The sequence below is a fragment of the Cebidichthys violaceus genome, unplaced genomic scaffold (genome assembly GCF_023349555.1).
Source record: "Cebidichthys violaceus isolate CVI_PGR_0920_01 unplaced genomic scaffold, fCebVio1.0.p SCAF_2, whole genome shotgun sequence".
Lineage (NCBI taxonomy): Eukaryota > Metazoa > Chordata > Actinopteri > Perciformes > Stichaeidae > Cebidichthys > Cebidichthys violaceus.
The window spans coordinates 121,838-142,788 of NW_027176372.1; the positions used below are offsets into that span (position 1 = coordinate 121,838).

Here is a 20,951-nt window from a genome sequence, read left to right on the forward strand (position 1 = left end):
AAATCAGACGGCCATCAAACAGATTCAATTTTCAATTTTATTATTTTTCTTACAAAACAAATGATAAATATAAAAAAGTAAACCCAGAACCAGAAAATAAGTTCTTAAATGTTACAAACAGGAAACTGAGATGAGAAACATGGACATGCTTCATTTAAACAGTAATTATAATGACATGACGTTATTCCAACACTTCAAAGGATAAACAAGAGTTAAAGTGATGGATGTGTTAATGGAGTAGTGGTAGTAATGGTGGTTCATTTCTCAGGGACGGAGCTTTAAAACAAACTTTACTGTGAAGAATGAAGACAAACTGACGACAAACTGGAGCCGATTTAAAACCCTTATTGTTACTAATGTACATTTACTAATGTCTTTAAAAGAGTAATATTCATTTCATCTGAGAAATTATCTACTGAATACTTGAGTATTTAATTGTAGTATTTTGTAAAGACGTGTAAATGACCTTTAGCCTACTATGACGACAGGAACATTTTTGAAGTTATTGGGACTCAGACAGGAAGTGAATTTAGGGCCTGTGATAGCATGCTAGATGCTAACAAAGCTAACAAGCTACACGTTTTAACAGAATACTAATAATAAGTTAACAGAAAGCTAATGATAAACTAATGGTAAAGTGACAGTAAGCTAATGGTAAACTAACAGTAAGCTAACAGAAAGCTAATGATAAAGCAAACTACTGCTGAGCTCATGCTAAGCTATCATGTTAGCTATACTGTCAACAGAAACAACCAACCACAGAGAGATGTGCTGAGGACATCAGCTGTGTTGTCATTTACACACCTTTAACGAGGAGAGTGAGAATAATTGATCGGATCATGTGATTACTACGATATCAGATCAATAATCGGTTGATTGGTGAGTGAAGCAGATTATTGGGCATTGGTTGACGAGGAGCTGAAACGGTTAATCAGTCATAATAATTAATAATCATAAATTGCAGGTTTCAGCTTGTTTAACTTCATTCACACAGGAAGTGAAATATGAACTATTTTTCTGTCTTTTCTTTGAGCTTTCAGCTGCATCTCACAGACCGAGACATTGACTCGGTTGCTCAATCAGTTGCCTCGTGTTGGACAGGAAGTGATGTCAAATATTAAACTTCCTGTCTGACGTGTTGGACAATAAGTGATGTCAAACATTAAACTTCATGTCTGACGTATTGGACAGGAAGTGATTTTAAATATTAAACTTCCTGTCTGACGTGTTGGACAGGAAGTGATGTCAAACATTAAACTTCCTGTCCGACGTATTGGACAGGAAGTGAAGTCAAATATTAAACTTCCTGTCTGACGTATTGGACAAGAAGTGATGTCAAACATTAAACTTTCTGTCTGATGTGTTGGACAATAAGTGATGTCAAACATTAAACTTCCTGTTCGACGTGTTGGACAATAAGTGATGTGAAACATTAAACATCCTGTCCGACGTGTTGGACAATAAGTGATGTCAAACATTAAACTTTGTGTCTGACGTATTGGACAGGAAGTGATGTCAAATATTAAACTTTCTGTCTGACGTGTTGGACAGGAAGTGATGTCAAACATTAAACTTCCTGTCCGACGTATTGGACAGGAAGTGAAGTCAAATATTAAACTTCCTGTCTGACGTATTGGACAGGAAGTGATGTCAAACATTAAACTTCCTGTCCGACGTGTTGGACAATAAGTGATGTCAAACAGTAAACTTCCTGTCCGACGTGTTGGACAATAAGTGACGTCAAACATTAAACTTCCTGTCCGACGTGTTGGACAATAAGTGATGTCAAACATTAAACTTCCTGTCCGACGTGTTGGACAATAAGTGATGTCAAACATTAAACTTCCTGTCCGACGTGTTGGACAATAAGTGAAGTCAAACATTAAACTTCCTGTCTGACGTGTTGGACAATAAGTGATGTCAAACATTAAACTTCCTGTCTGACGTGTTGGACAATAAGTGATGTCAAACATTAAACTTCCTGTCCGACGTGTTGGACAATAAGTGATGTCAAACATTAAACTTCCTGTCTAAACTTCCTGTCCGACGTGTTGGACAATAAGTGATGTCAAACATTAAACTTTCTGTCCGACGTGTTGGACAATAAGTGATGTCAAACATTAAACTTCCTGTCCGACGTGTTGGATAGGAAGTGATGTCAAACAACTTCCTGTCCGACGTGTTGGACAATAACTGATGTCAAACATTAAACTTCCTGTCCGACGTGTTGGACAATAAGTGATGTCAAACATTAAACTTCCTGTCTGACGTGTTGGACAGGAAGTGATGTCAAACATTAAACTTCCTGTCTGAAGTCTGAACGACATGTTGGACATGATGAACAAACAAAAGCAGGAAGACTTGTTGAAGTTGTTGTTGTTGTTGATGGTCACATGATGCAGTTTTTTTTTATTGCTGACTCTCTGATCTCCTCAGGAAGCTCCGCCCACACGCTTCTTCTTCTTTTCTGGTGTGAATGGGGACAACACTTGATGGTGACAGGAAGTGGGATCCAGGAGACGGCTGAGGACAACAGTCTGACGGCCGTCTCAGACTCCACGTCACCACAAAACCTGTTGACCATCGGACCCTGAGAGGTTTTCTACTTTCATCCACAGGAACCAAAGTCATCTTAAAGAAAAGATCCTCCTAGTGACTTTACAAGTTCTGAGTTCTTCTTCCTCAACTGGTCTGGGCCTTAAAACCAGGAGGAAAGGGCTCATTCACTAGCGTTAGCTTTAGCGTTCCCCTGTCGGCTTCAGGTGAGGATTCAAACCATATTTGTTTAGAAAGGTAAGATGTTCGACTTTAGTTTTACACCATTAATTCAACTTCACATGATCATTCATATTTATACCAGAATGATTTTACGTCATCACCACCGTGAACATTTGAAAAGTAAAAAACTTCTGACTTTATATCGAGTGTTCACAAAGTGTGCAGGAATATGAGATAAAGAATCTAAAACATGATAACTATTAAACATCTCGTATTCCAACAGGCTAGCTGTATTAGCTTCATTAGCTTGTTAGCAATGGTGCTAGCTGGGCTCCCCACGTTGGTTGTAGCAGTTTGTTGTGACGTGGCGTCTGAAACTGAACCGTTCATCAGAATCCTGTTTGGGTTACAACCAGGTTTTGTTTCTATGACGACAGCCATCAACACTCCGAACATGACCAGGGCCACCAAGACCAGGGACCGCCACAGACTCCGCCCCTCTGATGACATCACAACGCTCCTGATCCAATATGGCGTCCAGGTGGAGTCTTATAAAAACCATTATGATGTGATGGGTTCAGGTAACGTTTTATAAAAAAGGACATCACTACGAAAAAATGCATCAGCCGGTTTCAGATCTGCAGCGCTTCGATATAAAGTGCTTCGTTACATTGTTACGTTTTTACAGTTTATATTAAAATATTTTTTCCCTGGAGTGAAACCATAGTAAACATGTTACACGTTGGTAAAAATAAACATTTGGAATGTCTCTTTTCTTTTTAAGAAGTCCCATTGGCTGATTTTGGTCAAGCTGAACTCGTCCCCGGAGCCTGAAACAGGAAACGAGGCCACATGGTTAAAACCGACCCGGTTCATGAACATCAAACAGACAGGATGGAGGCGGGAGAGTGAAGCATCATGGGTAGTTAGGTGGTGAAACCAGGATGTTAGAAACACTGAGGTCATGAGTCCACTTCACAACTAAACAGTATACATACATATAGCCCCCAATCCTCCTAAAGAGACACAAAATGGCTACACAGCACAAAAGAGTCTTTGTGGTCGTTTGTAGTCTCCTAATATACTATATGTTTAGAGTCTCTTAGTGGTAGGTTTTTGTATCTGTGTTGTTTTTTTGTGTCTTTGCAGTAGTTTTTAGTATCTTTGTAATACAATCTGGGATGTCTTTGCTTTGTTTAACTCACAGATACATGTTTGTACTATTATTATTGTTATTAGTATTATTATACTGCTTTAGTTTTCTCTCTTTTTTATTTCCTTACATCAAAGTAAAAAAATGAAGCAGAAACAAACATTACATTCAGATGTTGCTCGAATGTTGGACTTTATTCAGATTTAGGTTTTTGCTTTGGATAAAGAAAACATTTTTCTTTATTTGCAAGCCAATGAAAAACTCTCAGGTGGACTTTAAAGCTAAAAGGATCAGGAACCACCAGACATGAAGGTCTGCAGGTTTCTACAGGTCTCTGCAGGTTTCTACGGGTCTCTACAGGTTTCTGCAGGTCTCTACAGGTTTCTACAGGTCTCTACAGGTTTCTGCAGGTCTCTACAGGTTTCTACAGATCTCTACAGGTTTCTACAGGTCTCTGCAGGTCTCTGCAGGTTTCTACAGGTCTCTACAGGTCTCTACAGGTTTCTGCAGGTTTTTACAGGTGATTTATGTCATATTTCATTGAATCACAGAGGAACCAAGTCATCGGATTATCTGCTGAGTCCTTAAAGGCACCGCGGTGAGTAAATAAGGCCGAATAGAAAAAGCAGCTGCAAAATAACTTCAAACATTAAAAACCTTTTAAAATATAAAGATACAAAAGTATAAAAAATAAATTACAAATAAACAAAGTCAATGAAGAGTTTGTCCCAGATGTTGAAGAAGCAGCTGTGATGATGATGATGATGATGATGGTAATGATGAGGAGGATGAGTCAGATTAGCATGCGTCAGTTCTCATCCAATCAGCATGCTCAGGAATGTGTGCATCAGTTAGCACAAGTGTGTTAGCATGCGTCCATTAGCATGCATCAGTTAGCACAAGTGTGTTAGCATGCGTCCGTTAGCATGCATCTGTTAGCACATATGTGTTAGCATGCATCAGTTAGCACATGTTCGTTAGCACACGTGTGTTAGCTTGCGGCGGTGACGGCGGCAGATTTGCTGCTGGGGGTCGAGGGGGTAGGGCTTGGCGCTTGCAGCAGGCTGACAAACAGGAAGAGGGTGGAGGTGGGCAGGTAGACGCAGAGGAAGAGGACGACGTCTTCGCTGAGACAGAGGACAAAGCCGCTCTGCTCCGTCAGCGCCCAGTCCACCAGAACCCCCACCAGCAGGTAGTACACCTGGAACTCCTGAAGCTCCTCCCACTCCCCCCCGTCCTCCTCCAGCTCCACCCCCACCTCCTCTGACAACGAGCTCTTCTCCTTGGCCACGCCCCCTCCGCTGTCACTCACCATGGGCTTCATCTCCGCCCCCTCCGACACCGCCTCCTTCACCCGGCTCCGCCCACGCTCCACCGCCCGCCCCAACCGCCGGCTGCTCTCCACGAACTCCTGTGGGGGCAGGGTCACAATAGGGGGGTCAGGGGTGGGCCAAAGAAGGGAGGGGTCCAAATGTCAGAAGGACAAACACACTTAGTCTTCCTCACCTACGTCCTGTCCTTGCTATCATCACCTAATATCATTAAACATGTTCTCACCTTCTTATTATTGTTAATATATTAAAACGTGTTCTCACCGTCAGAGCTTTGTTAATATGAATATAAACACGTTCTCACCATCAGAGCTTTGTCCATGAAGAACTCTTTCCCCGGAGTGCCGTCGTTGTACTTGGTGTCGATGGCGAAGCAGAGGAAGAGGACGTCCACCACGATCTCAAAGATGGACAGGAAGCAGTGAGCCACCAGGAAGGAGAAGAGACACACGATGATCAGAGGCAGCAGCCACTCGGCGTAATCCCGCTGATAGTTCAGGAGGAGGACGCCGGCGAAGGCCGTGGACGTCACGATCAGGATCTGAGGAAACATTCAGTTATATACGTACATCAAAGAAACAGGAAAAACAACAACTGTGAGTTCAGTCTAAAGATGCCAATCGGTCATCTGTCTATCAAGACAAACCTCTAAGCTAAAGATAAATACATAAAATATATTGACTTTTATCTTCAGAGAAAACTATGCATCCACAACCAGCATGAGAAACCTTTCACAATAAAAACCTTCAGGTGATTTACCTTTGGAAAAGCTTTTATTGTGAAACAAGAGCAGCAGGATGTTGTGAATTATCTACCATTGGGAGCCTTGTGATTGGCAAAAAAAATCAATTATCTTTCGACTGAAATGCTTCATAATCGACTGCAGCTGATCACTGAGCTGGTGATTTCTTTACATTATTTAACTCTCCAGCCTGTAGGGGGCACTAACAGGATATTACTCGTCAGTCTGGTTCTTTACGTCTCTGAGACCAGAACCACTAGGGACCAGAACCACTTGGGACCAGTCAGATCCAGATTCAGCTCACCTTCCCCAAGAAAAGCACAAAGTCTCCGACGGCGTTGATTGTGGCGACGCGCAGAGCGTTTTCCACCAGGATCACGAAGGCATCGCGTGCAGACGTGCAGAAACTGGTGCTGTTGATGGCCGTGGCTGCATATGCATTCTGGGAAATGAAACCACAGGTGAGATGGTCAAAATAAAAACAAGAAGAAGAGTCAGAGAAAATAAGGTTTGTTTGTTACCTGATTGAGATAGTTGAGGCACTTCTCCAAACACCACAGACAGCAGATACAAGTTTTCAGCAGACAACGAGCACACGCATTCTCCTGAGAGATAAAAATACATCATCACATGATCAATATAAATATATACATATATACATATATATATATATATATATATATATGTGTATATATATATATATATACATATATATATATATATATATATATATATATATATATATACAGTTTTGTACCTTTCCGTTGAGCTGGTTGTTAATAAAGTTTTGTACCTTTCCGTTGAGCTGGTTGTTAATAAAGTTTTGTACCTTTCCTTTGAGCTGGTTGTTAATAAAGTTGTGTTCCTTTCCTTTGAGCTGGTTGTTAATAAGGTTTTGTACCTTTCCTTTGAGCTGGTTGTTAATAAAGTTTTGTTCCTTTCCTTTGAGCTGTTAATAAAGTTGTGTTCCTTTGAGCTGGTTGTTAATAAAGTTTTGTATCTTTCCTTTGAGCTAGTTGTTAATAAAGTTTTGTACCTTTCCTTTGAGCTGGTTGTTAATAAAGTTTTGTTCCTTTCCTTTGAGCTGTTAATAAAGTTTTGTTCCTTTCCTTTGAGCTGGTTGTTAATAAGGTTTTGTACCTTTCCTTTGAGCTGGTTGTTAATAAAGTTTTGTTCCTTTCTTTTGAGCCGTTAATAAAGTTTTGTTCCTTTCCTTTGACCTGGTTGTTAATAAAGTTTTGTTCCTTTCCTTTGAGCTGTTCATAAAGTTTTGTACCTTTCCTTTGAGCTGGTTGTTAATAAAGTTTTGTACCTTTCTTTTGAGCTGTTAATAAAGTTGTGTTCCTTTGAGCTGGTTGTTAATAAAGTTTTGTACCTTTTTTTTGAGCTGTTAATAAAGTTGTGTTCCTTTGAGCTGGTTGTTAATACAGTTTTGTACCTTTCCTTTGAGCTGGTTGTGGATGTACATGAGGAAGAGTCGGGGGATCTTCACCAGGGTAATGATGAAGGCTCCCTTAGCGACCGTTCCCAGGTGATACCTAACCAGCCTCAGGACAGACGACAGGATCGGGGTCACCGGGAGCCGGTTCTTGTCCCTGAAACATTAAGTCCACATTAATCTGGTTCCCAGCTCAGAGATCCTGATGTGCCACAGTCCAAAGCAAACAAACTCCAGCAGGTGTGGACTCACCTGCTGAAGTGGACTCACCTAGTGAAGTGGACTCACCTGCTGAACTGGACTCACCTAGTGAAGTGGACTCACCTGGTGAAGTAGTAGGTGACAACAGCTCCGGCCACAGTCATCTGCTGGCAGGCCAGGATGAACTCGGTGATCCAGACCAGACCCACCGCATGGTACCAGGTCAGGTACTGCAGAGGACCCGTGAGTCTGAACTCTGTCAGACCCGTCTCCTCGTTCTGGATGGAGTTCCCTGCAGAACCACAAACACTGATTGTTGATTCAAGAGAGAAAGTTGTACGTTCTGAATAAGCTGATTGTTGAGACACTGCAGTTCAGTTCGATCACCAGCAGAGGGCAGACTTCAGGGCTGGTTCAGGTTTGTAGTTAGGGCTGGTTCAGGTTTATAGTTAGGGCTGGCTCAGGTTTATAGTTAGGGCTGGCTCAGGTTTATAGTTAGGGTTGGTTCAGATTTATAGTTAGGGATGGCTCAGGTTTATAGTTAGGGCTGGTTCAGGTTTATAGTTAGGGCTGGTTCAGGTTTATAGTTAGGGCTGGTTCAGATTTATAGTTAGGGCTGGTTCAGGTTTATAGTTAGGGCTGACTACTATCATTGTTATTATTAGTCACATTACTATTACTGAAACCATTACTTTTATTATGATTATGATTATGTTAAATCCACTGCTGCTGTCATGATTAGTTAGTGCTACTACTACTCTCATTATATGAATCATTGAATATGTTGTAGCTCTGTGATGTTGTGAGGGATCCTCATCTGTTGATCTCTGAGGTTTCCTTCTTTTCTCTGTTAAGCTCGAGCGCCCCCTTTTTTGAGGGCTGTGGAGAAAGCTTAGCATATACTGTCAAAAAAAATGCACTTATCACAAATATAATGATGTTGCACATCAAATTAAACAACAGAACCTGGGCTACAATAATATGTAAGCAGTTTTTACATGTTCCAAACACAACTCAAACATCAACTAAATTAATTACCAAATATCAAAATCCATGTAGTGCCACCTAGGCAACCCACTCGCCACATTTCTGGCTCTACCGCTGTGGTAATTTATGTAATACACACACAATATCTCAAAAGAAAGCAGACACTCCACAGATTCCAGAAATATACAACATATCGAATCCAGCTACAACACAACATTAGTGAGATATGAGCCAAAGAATATCAACAACAGAAATCGCTTCATCAAACGATAGTTGTAAAATTTCTCTTACTTTTGCTGTTTTTCGTGATATGTTTATTTTCCCGGTAATTCCACACTGAGATACGTTAGACCTACGTCCTGTGTTATACTAAAATCGTTCCGGGCTTTTCTACGTTGCTGTGAGTCCATGCAGGAAGTGTAAGAATCGCCTTACGTCACAGACAGCACGTCTCACAGGACGGCGCCCTGCTGATTCTGATTGGCTAAAAGTGCTGTCAATCTCATTTTGGTCAGGATAGCTAAATTCTATTGGCTCTAACTCTTCAAATTAGGTGTCAATCACTGAAATCGACCAATGGGTTGCTGAGATAGAGCCCTGCGTACCCACAGGGGTCTGACATCGAGAAAAACTTGAGAGACACGCAGAGAGACACAGAGAGGGTTCAGAGAGGATTCTGGCCTTCAAAATGAAGCCGAAACTGCTGTATTTGTATGTATTGAACACCATTAGTGATATACAAGTGAAATATATAGTTTGGTACATGAGAAAATTCAAATGGCACAGATGGTGCCAAAATAACCATTTTGGAGACCTTGCCTGAATTCTATATACTAAAACCTCTCTAATTTTGTTCTGCTTTTCTTTATCAAAGTCAAACTTTGCAGAGACTGTTCACATATTGTGCTACGATTTGGGAGAGGTTTAGACCTGCATCATTCCAAAGAAATAATAGTGCTGTAAGTGCTTTTCTTTTAGGCAAACCTGAAACTTTTCAATCTGTGCTGTGTCCCATCTTCATTTACTCTTAACCAGTAATATATACAGTATATACTGATATTTACAGTATATGTACAAATCTCACAAGTATTCCCTTTATTATAACACCAAAATTATTCAAATAGACCTTGTAGTTGCAGAGATATACTCTTTTTAGTATGAGTATGCAATTTTCAAGCAGAGGCCTAAAAATTAGGTCTGTTTTTGAAAGGTTAAAGGTTTTTTTGGGGGGAAGCTTTTGATCTTCCGATCAGTGAATCAAAGAAAAACAAAGCTACTGAATCTGATAAAAAAACAGGACGTAAAGGTTTAAACTGACCGCTGGTTCCCAGGAAGAGCAGGACCAGGATCCAGTAAACCCAGAAGAGCAGGAGGGCGAGGAAGGTGACGAAGGGCTGCAGGGTGAGGAGGGGAAGGTGGATGAAGACTTTACCCGCCACGTGGAACAGAGCGATGGTCAGAGCCACTCTCTTCCTCATGAACAGCATCAGCAGCAATAGGATGATCTGGAACAGAAGTAATGAATAGTTCCATCAGGTCCCTGATCGATCAATAGGCCTGAGAGAGGAGGAGAGGAGCCCCCTCTGCTGGACTACGAAGTTCAGAGCCCCCTCTGCTGAACTACAAGGGTTCATAGAGACAGAATAAATAATAGATCCGTACGGTGAAGACGGTGGAGGCCCCGGCATAGACCAGCAGAGCCTGTCCACTGTCTCTGCTGACCTCCACGTCCTGCTTCTCTTTATTGGTGGTGTGGTTCCCATACAGCCGGTGGTCGATGTAAAGCCACCAGAGGACGCTGGTCCCCGCTGAGACCAGAAGAAAAACACACATCAGCTTGTTTTACATAGAAAGAGACAGAATGGGAAACAGGAAGTGACCTCACCGAGAGATCCGAGGACCACCAGCGAGGTCAGGATCCAGACGAGGACGGCCGAGATGTAACGAATGATCACCATGAGGATCATAGAGAGGCCTGACAGAGAGACAGAGGTAAGAGGTCACAGAGACAGAATATAGTGAGGGATCATTATGGATCAATAAGGTTCTCACCCAGAGCGAGGACACACAGGCCGATGATGATCTCTTTACTGGCGGCGACGCCGGCGATCAGTCGGTGCAGAACGCTGTTATCGCCCACAAACGTCACCACGGCCTCTGCAAACTTAGCATAGCAGGAAATATCCACCGGAGTGCAGCGATTAAACACCGGCAACGGCTTACTGAGGAGACACACAGGTTAGAGACATTAGAGAGGTTAGATAGAAAGAGAAAAGGACACTAAGTGGTGGAAGTCTTCAGTCTCCTGAAGGCTCTGAGACATGAAGGTACTTTTTTAACCCAAACCACAGTGTTTTTTGTGGACCTACAGGATTGGTTGGACGTACCTGGGGGGAACAGGAAGTTTGGGACATTTAGAGACCCTCTCAGGTAGACCGGGGTATTTATGACCCGCTAACTCGTAGGAACACAATTCTGAACCTGAAACACAAGAACACAGACAGAGAGGAGGTAAGAGAGGACAGGAGACAGGGAGACCTGGTTCCTGTGTGGTTCTGGGACAGAGACTCAGAAAATAAGAGAAAGACCTGGTTCCTGTGTGGCCTGGGACAGAGACTCTATTCATGAACTACATGATAGACAAACGGAGACGAGTCACCAACGACACAGACGTCTTAATGCTGCCTTTGTGTGTGTGTGTATGTGTGTGTGTGTGTGTGTGTGTGTGTGTGTGTGTGTGTGTGTACTGTACTCGGGTGGTAAGACATTAAATCATCATCATGACATCATCATGATGACATCACCAGTATCCTCCTCTCTGTCAGTTCTGTCCTGATGAACCACAGGGAACAGAACCCAGACCTCAACCAATCTGTTCACAGGTCCAGACCGGATCCGGGGTCCTGGTCACCTGACTGGCTCTTTGCTGACCCCCCCCCCCCCCCCCCCCCGTCTAATGAAACATGTGATGACCTCACCGTTGAGCATGGCGAACCTCTTCAAGTCCTGGTAGGTCTTCAGCTCCTCGGTGGGACACAGAGACACACACAGAGCCATGGACCTGATCTTCCTCTGGACGATGTCCACGTTACAGGGGTCCAGGAAGAACACGAACCTGAGGGAGAGGACAGGAAGTCACTGAAGGTCAGAGCGTGCAGTCAATCTTTAGAAAGTCCAGAGCAACTCTATTGCCTCCACACAGTTCTCAACATGGCGACATGTAGCAGCTAACGGCGAAAACAGTGTTTGACATTTAGGAGAAGGTCTGGAGAGGGTCTTGAGCTTAGGGACATTTAGGGCCCCAGAGGGTCTGGAGCTTAGGGACATTTAGGGCCCCAGAGGGTCTGGAGCTTAGGGACATTTAAGGCCCCAGAAGGTCTGGAGCTTATAGGGACGTTTAGGGCCCCAGAGGGTTTGGAGCCTTCGGACATTTAAGGCCCCTGGGGGACGGTTGGTGATCCAGGCTTCATGTCTGGAGAATGAGCAGAATGTCAGAATGTGAACGTGGGAGAAAAACTAAACAAAGAGTTTCCAGTGAAAAACCTCCTAGAACAAGAACTGTGATCAGCTGATACACACTTCCTGTTATTAAACACACACAGGCAGTATGCTAATGAGGTCACCTGAGGTCACCTGTACAGACTCTTTTCTCCTCTTTCAGAATCTAATAGAGTTCCCTCACCTGTTTTAAATCGTCTCTGAGGAAAATGGATTAGGTGGTCTTGACTAGAACACTGCTGTATAAAAATATGTATATACTGTGTATGTATATATATATATATATATATATATATATACATACAATAGACCACCAACCATGACTGTATGTAAGAGGTTGTACCCTGAACAACTCCAAAATAGTACCACAGTAATACAATAAAAAACACGGTAATACACTAAAAGTTAACATACCACCTTTATAAGCTAAAGGAATATCACTGTTATACACACATGTTATACCTAAAAACTACAACTGTTACACACTAAAAAGTACAACAGTAATTCACTAAACACACACCATTGACAAGAAATACCAGTGTTGTACACAAATAAATACCACCATTTTACATCATAACCATATCACAGTGATACACCAAAGGTACCACAGTAAAGCACTGTGAAATACCACTACACTGATACACTGATACATCCATCATAAATCTACTTGGATACATCCATCAACAGTCTACAGTAATACATCCATCAACAGTCTACACTGATACATCCATCAACAGTCTACACTGATACACCCATCAACAGTCTACACGGATACACCCATCAACAGTCTACATGGATACATCCATCAACAGTCTACACTGATACATCCATCAACAGTCTACACTGATACATCCATCAACAGTCTACACTGATACACCCATCAACAGTCTACACGGATACACCCATCAACAGTCTACACTGATACATCCATCAACAGTCTACATGGATACATCCATCAACAGTCTACACTGATACATCCATCAACAGTCTACACTGATACATCCATCAACAGTCTACAGTAATACATCCATCAACAGTCTACACGGATACACCCATCAACAGTCTACATAGATACATCCATCAACAGTCTACACGGATACACCCATCAACAGTCTACAGTAATACATCCATCAACAGTCTACACGGATACACCCATCAACAGTCTACAGTAATACATCCATCAACAGTCTACACTGATACATCCATCAACAGTCTACACGGATACACCCATCAACAGTCTACACAAATACATCCATCAACAGTCTACACTGATACATCCATCAACAGTCTACACTGATACATCCATCAACAGTCAACAGTAATACATCCATCAACAGTCTACACTGATACATCCATCAACAGTCAACAGTAATACATCCATCAACAGTCTACACTGATACATCCATCAACAGTCTACACGGATACACCCATCAACAGTCTACACGGATACATCCATCATGAGTCAGGATCACATGACGATGCTCTACAGTAAACGGCCGCTGGCTTACTGGTCTTAGTTTAGAGGGAAATAGACAACGACATCTATCGTTACAGGAGGAGGAGGAGCTTGTTTGACACACAGGGATTCAATTTAAATAACATTTTAAATCTGTTTAAAACAGGCTTGTTTTGTTTTAACGTATTGATAGTAGTTGCAGACGTAACAAACAACAGACAGACAGACAGAGTCTGTACCACAGTAGTATACATAAAGTACAGCAGAAGTACACAGTGGACATATAAAACCTACTTCCTGTCGGTGTGGTCGAGGCCGCTCAGCCGGACGCCCTCGATCAGCTCGTTGCGTTGCCCACACGTGTTGCCATAGCTGTCGTACCCGAAGACGAGGCGAGCGGCGCCGCCGGTGACGATGGTGAAGCTGCAGATGCTGCCCTGAAGGACAAGAGACTGTCAGTGGTTGAACTAACACAACATGTTTTTACAGTGAATCCAGTGTCTGGACCAGTGTGACACCTGGACCAGTGTAACACCTGAACCAGTGTGACACGTGGACCAGTGTAACATCTGGACCACTGTCAAACCTGGACCAGTATAACACCTGAACCACTGTAACACCTGGACCACTGTAACACCTGAACAATTGTAACACCTGGACCACTGTCAAACCTGGACCAGTATAACATCTGAACCACTGTAACACCTGGACCACTGTAACACCTGAACCATTGTAACACCTGGACCACTGTCAAACCTGGACCAGTGTAACACCTGAACCAGTGTAACATCTGGACCACTGTCAAACCTGGACCAGTATAACACCTGAACCACTGTAACACCTGGACCACTGTAACACCTGAACCATTGTAACACCTGAACCATTGTAACACCGGACCAGTGTAACACCTAGACCACTGTCACACCTGGACCAGTGCAACACCTAGACCACTGTGACACCTGGACCACTGTCAAACCTGAACCAGTGTAACACCAGGACAACACCAGTGTAACACCTGGACTACTGTAACACCTGGACCAGTGTGTAACACCTGGATCACTGTCACACCTGAACCAGTGTAACACCTGGACCACTGTAACACCTGGACCACTTTAACACCTGAACCAGTGTAACACCTGGACCACTGTAACACCTGGACCACTGTCACACCTGAACCAGTGTAACACCTGGACCAGTGTAACACCTGCACCAGTGTAACACCTGGACCAGTATAACACCTGAACCACTGTAACACCTGGACCAGTGTAACACCTGGACCACTGTCACACCTGGACCATTGTCACACCTAAACCAGTGTAACACCTGAATCACTGTAACACCTGGACCAGTGTAACACCGGGATCACTGTCACACCTAGACCAGTGTGACACCTGGGCCACTGTAACACCTGGACCAGTGTGATACCTAGACCAGTGTAACACCTGGACCAGTGTAACACCTGGACCACTGTCACACCTGGGGCACTTTAACACCTGGACCACTGTCACACCTGAACCAGTGTAACACCTGGGCCAGTGTATCACCTGGGGCACTGTAACACCTGAACCAGTGTAACACCTGGACCAGTGTAACTCCTGGACCACTGTCACACCTGAACCAGTGTAACACCTGGACCACTGTCACACCTGAACCAGTGTAACACCTGGACCAGTGTAACTCCTGGACCACTGTCACACCTGAACCAGTGTAACACCTAGACCACTGTCACACCTGAACCAGTGTAACACCTGGACCAGTGTAACACCTGGGGCACTGTAACACCTGGACCATTGTCACACCTGAACCAGTGTGACACCTGAACAAGTGTAACACCTGGACTACAGTCACACCTGAACCAGTGTGACACCTGGACCACTGTCACACCTGGACCACTATCACACCTAAACCAGTGTGACACCTGGACCACTGTCACACCTGAACCAGTGTAACACCTGGACCACTGTCACACCTGAACCAGTGCGACACCTGAACCAGTGTAACACCTGGACCACTGTCACACCTGAACCAGTGCGACACCTGAACCAGTGTAACACCTGGGGCACTGTAACACCTGGACCAGTGTAACACCTGAACCAGTGTAACACCTGAACCACTGTCACACCTGAACCAGTGTGACACCTGGACCACTGTCACATCTGGACCACTATCACACCTGACCTGAACCAGTGTAACACCTGGACCACTATCACACCTAAACCAGTGTAACACCTAGACCACTGTCACACCTGAACCAGTGTGACACCTGAACCAGTGTAACACCTGGACTACAGTCACACCTGAACCAGTGTGACACCTGGACCACTGTCACACCTGGACCACTATCACACCTGAACCAGTGTAACACCTGGACCACTGTCACACCTGAACCAGTGTGACACCTGAACCAGTGTAACACCTGGACTACAGTCACACCTGAACCAGTGTGACACCTGGACCACTGTCACACCTGGACCACTATCACACCTGAACCAGTGTAACACCTGGACCACTATCACACCTAAACCAGTGTAACACCTGGACCACTGTCACACCTGAACCAGTGCGACACCTGAACCAGTATAACACCTGGGGCACTGTAACACCTGAACCACTGTAACCCCAAGTTCTCCCACACAACTTCCTTTCTCCGTTCTCTACACTGGCTACCTGTAAGAGCTCGCATCCAGTTTAAGACTCTGGTGCTGGCCTACAGGGCAGTGAAAGGAACAGCTCCTTCCTATCTCCAGGCCACGGTCAAGCCTTACACCCCCGCCCGACCACTTCGCTCTGATGCCTCGGGGCGATTGGTCGCCCCGTCGCTCAGAGGTCCTGGAGGCCGATCGACCCGGTCACGGCTGTTTTCTGTCCTGGCCCCACAGTGGTGGAATGAACTTCCCACTGACGTCAGGACAGCAGAGTCGCTGCCCATCTTTCGGCGCAGGCTGAAGACCCACCTCTTCAGGAAGTGCTACCCTGAGCCTTCCACTTAGCGCTTATTGTTTTCATACTAGCTTGTTGCACTTATTGTTTTCATACTAGCTTGTTGCACTTATTGTTTTCATACTAGCTTGTTGCACTTATTGTATTTGTATTACTTATAGCACTAACTGTTTTTCTTGTTTCTGCCCTGTACTTTGGCTCTGAGTTATGCTCTGCTTCATGCTCTTAGATGCTTGTTTGGAAAAGGAAATGTACTTATGACTTCTGGTGACTAGTAGTTCTTTTGATTACCAATGTTGAATGCACTTATTGTAACTCGCTTTGGATAAAAGCGTCTGCTAAATGACTGTAATGTAATGTAAATGTAATGTAACACCTGGACCACTGTCAAACCTAAACCAGTGTGACACCTGGACCAGTGTAACACCTGGACCACTGTAACACCTGGACCACACCACAGAAGCTGAAGTTTCCTAGTTCACCTGAATACACCATATTTCAAAGCTTTAAATCAATGAATACATGTACACATTTATTTGTTGACGTTTTACAAAACATCATAAATGTTTGTTAGTAGTTCAAATTGATTAACTGATTATTATTGATTCATCATTTCATCTTATAAACATGTTCCATATTTGAGTGACAAAGACATTACATATATATATATATAAATATAAATAATAATATAATATATATAATTATAATAATTCTATATGTTTATATATAAATATACATGTAAATATAAATATAAATATATATATATATATTAATTTCTATATATAAATATATTACTATATATATAGTATATATATATTATATATATAAATATAAATACATATATATATAAATATAAATATTAACGTCTCATGTAAACATGGCATCAGAGTGAGGCTCGCCGTGGTTACCATGCCAACGCAGAAGACGGTGAACAGCAGGAACCAGGGCAGGTCGGTGCAGCTCCGGTCCTCCAGCGGTCTCCATTCTCTCTTTGTCCTCTGAAACACACACCAACACACGGTCACACCGGGACCGGGACACGGTCTCAGATCGGACTCAGGCCCGGTTATCACTAATCACACCGCAGAGCACCGATTATCTCCCGGTAACAGGCCCTGGTAAACACGTAAATCCTGCAGGGCCAGGACCGGGACCGGGCCTGCAGGATCGGGCCGAACCGGGTCCCGGTAACAGCCCCAGGTAACAGCCCCAGGTAACAGGCCCCGGAAACAGGCCCCGGTAAACCCGGTAAATGAGCTAATTGGATTACAGCCTCCTGGCTCTAATCCCAGCTCGGCCCTCTCTCGGTTTCCCTTTCACGGGGAACAAATAAACACGCACCGGTGCACTGCAGGAGGGACGGAGGAGGGTTAGGGTGGTACCGGACCGGGCCGAGCCGTTCTTACCTCCGCGCTCCCGCAGCATCCCATTGCAGTCAGGGTGGACGTGCACAGAGCCTCCCGGAGCCTCCCGGAGCCTCACGGAGCCTCAGCTGACAGCTCCGTGCGCTCTGCCCTCATTCACTCACTGCGCAGCGGAGAGATCTTCTGGAGGCCGAACCAGAACCAGAACCAGAACCCGGTGCAGGAGAGCAAGTCCCGACGGTTCAGACTGAGCGGTCCGGTCCGCTGAGCATGCTATTTCCTCCGGTTACCGTACCGAGCGGGGGATTAACGGCCATTCATCTCATTGCGCATGCGCGATGTGTGGCCGTGCCGGAGCAGGAGAAGCTGAACAACAAACCGTTACAGCGGCGGAGCTGCAGGTGTAATACCTGCTGTGACCACTGCGTGGACGCTAACGGCAGCTTGGCGCTGTTTCCTCCACTGGAACGATCATTGAGGAAAACAAAGTTTTCTTTTGTTGGTTTGTAGTTTTATTTTATTTGTCCTTTTAGTACTTTTGCTTCTATTTGCTTGTAGATTTATTTTGGTAATATTTAATTTCCCACTTTGAAGTCTAAATCAGATCAACATGTCACAAAATCAATATATAAATGAATACATCAAATATAAAACACATGAATACATAAACCGTTATAGAGTATATTAGATATAAAACACATTCAATTATTGTACTACATCCTATTTAATCACAGATGATGTCATCAGTTTCAGACAATACTTTTGTACATGGTTCTGTTTGTTACTTGTACTGCAGTATTTTTACACTGTTGTACTGCTACTTTTAAAGAATGTGTACTTGTACACAAAGTACCACAGACCTGGTTCTGTGTGATGTCATTCAGTCATTAATTAATTCATTAATAATCAATAAAAGCGTCTTCAGATACTTTTTCTCTAAAGTATCAGGAAGTACAAAGTACAAGTACTTTCAAATTGTACTATACTATTTACCTTTTTCCTGAGATGAACCTGCTGCTGAGAGCTTGAGGAGAGATACCTAGGGTCCATAGTCCTGGAGAGTCCTGGAGAGTTCTACAGAGTCCTTTAGAGTACTGGAGAATCCCGGTGAGTTCTGTAGAGTCCTGTAGAGTTCTGGAGACTTCTGACGAGTCATAAAGAGTTCTACAGAGTCCTGTAGAGTTCTGCAAAGTCCTGTAGAGTCCTGTAGAGTCCTGTAGAGTCCTGTAGAGTCCTGGTGTTCCTTACAGACTGAGGACAGCAGCGATGTGGGTCTGATCAGCAGAAACAGAGCACTTTTGTCTTATTGTTTACTGTTGTACCAGGCTGTGTGTGTGTGTGTGTGTGTGTGTGTGTGTGTGTGTGTGTGTGTGTGTGAGTGTGTGTGTGTGTGTTTGTATGAGTGTGTGAGTGTGTGTGTGTGTGTGTGTGTGTGTGTGTGTGTGTGTGTGAGTGTGTGAGTGCGTGAGTGTGTGTGTGTGTGTGTGTGGGTCAATGACATGACGTCCATATTTTAGTGTCCGAGTCCATTATTTCCTTTTCATATAAGTTTATCAGTTCATGCCATGTGGCATTTCATTCAATAAAATATATTGAGTTTGAATACATTCAAATTGAGATGCCAAGTTTTGGCATCTCAAATCCTGAAAATGTCCGGCGGCACCACCGTCTGACCAAATGTACGGACCAAGAAAACTATTAGAGGATTCTATTTTAACGATAATAAATTCAAAATGAATACAATGGCATGATTTTATTGTTGACATCTTTCAAATAAACACAATTTCACAAATACCAATAGTTTAAAGTAATTGAGATCATTATAAATATTTTGTCCAGTAATTTCAATGTTCTCAAATGTCAAGAGGAGACTTGAAAGTGCAGAACAGCAAATAGCAAACCAGTGAGTCAGGTGGTAAGAACCAGTGAGTCAGGTGGTGTAGCCAGTTAGACAGGTGGTGTAGCCAGTGAGTCAGGTGGTAAGAACCAGTGAGTCAGGTGGTGCAACCAGTAAGTCAGGTGGTGTAACCAGTGAGTCAGGTGGTGTAGCCAGTGAGTCATGTGGTGTAGCCAGTGAGTCAGGTGGTGTAGCCAGTGAGTCATGTGGTGTAACCAGTGAGTCAGGTGGTGTAGCCAGTGAGTCATGTGGTGTAGCCAGTGAGTCAGGTGGTGTAACCAGTAAGTCAGATGGTGTAACCAGTAAGTCAGGTGGTGTAACCAGTGAGTCAGGTGGTGTAGCCAGTGAGTCATGTGGTGTAACCAGTAAGTCAGGTGGTGTAACCAGTGAGTCAGATGGTGTAACCAGTAAGTCAGGTGGGGTAACCAGTGAGTCAGGTGGTGTAACCAGTGAGTCATGTGGTGTAGCCAGTGAGTCAGGTGGTGTAACCAGTGAGTCAGGTGATGTAACCAGTAAGTCAGGTGGTGTAACCTGTGAGTCAGGTGGTGTAGCCAGTGAGTCAGGTGGGGTAACCAGTGAGTCAGGTGGGGTAACCAGTAAGTCAGGTGGTGTAACCAGTGAGTCAGGTGGTGTAGCCAGTGAGTCATGTGGTGTAGCCAGTGAGTCAGGTGGTGTAACCAGTGAGTCAGGTGGGGTAACCATTGAGTCAGGTGGTGTAGCCAGTGAGTCAGGTGGGGTAACCAGTGAGTCAGGTGATGTAACCAGTAAGTCAGGTGGTGTAACCTGTGAGTCAGGTGGTGTAGCCAGTGAGTCATGTGGTGTAACCAATGAGTCAGGTGGTGTAGCCAGTGAGTCAGGTGGGGTAACCAGTGAGTCAGGTGGGGTAACCAGTAAGTCAGGTGGTGTAACCAGTAAGTCAGGTGGTGTAACCAGTGAGTCAGGTGGTAAGAACCAGTGGGTCAGGTGGGGTAACCAGTAAGTCAGGTGGTAAGAACCAGTGAGTCATGTGGTGCAACTAGTAAGTCAGGTGGTAAGAACCAGTGAGTCATGTGGTGTAACCAGTGAGTCAGGTGGTAAGAACCAGTGAGTCATGTGGTGCAACTAGTAAGTCAGGTGGTAAGAACCAGTGAGTCAGGTGGTGTAACCAGTGAGTCAGGTGGTGTAGCCAGTGAGTCATGTGGTGTAGCCAGTGAGTCAGGTAGTGTAACCAGTAAGTCAGGTGGTGT

The 20,951-nt window shown here is 44.0% G+C and overlaps 1 protein-coding gene across 2 annotated transcripts; it reads right to left on the reverse strand.

Annotated features, from left to right (window-relative positions):
- Nucleotides 1–88: 88 nt before the first annotated feature.
- Nucleotides 89–19,239, reverse strand: slc44a1b (solute carrier family 44 member 1b). Of its 2 annotated transcripts, none has more exons than XM_068714040.1 (16): nucleotides 18,822–19,239; nucleotides 17,373–17,462; nucleotides 13,819–13,961; nucleotides 11,549–11,685; nucleotides 10,958–11,051; nucleotides 10,623–10,792; nucleotides 10,456–10,545; nucleotides 10,233–10,378; nucleotides 9,889–10,075; nucleotides 7,707–7,875; nucleotides 7,383–7,539; nucleotides 6,466–6,549; nucleotides 6,249–6,386; nucleotides 5,507–5,743; nucleotides 5,184–5,282; nucleotides 89–3,548 (listed from the first exon to the last, which is right to left on the reverse strand). In XM_068714040.1, the coding sequence occupies exons 1-16, from the start codon at nucleotides 18,876–18,878 to the stop codon at nucleotides 3,525–3,527; spliced, it is 2,022 nt and encodes a 673-aa protein (XP_068570141.1). In that variant the 5' UTR covers nucleotides 18,879–19,239; the 3' UTR covers nucleotides 89–3,524. The 2 variants fall into 2 exon arrangements, with proteins under 2 accessions (XP_068570141.1, XP_068570142.1); XM_068714041.1 differs by lacking the exon at nucleotides 18,822–19,239 and adding an exon at nucleotides 17,871–18,141.
- Between the last annotated feature and the right edge of the window lie 1,712 nt (nucleotides 19,240–20,951).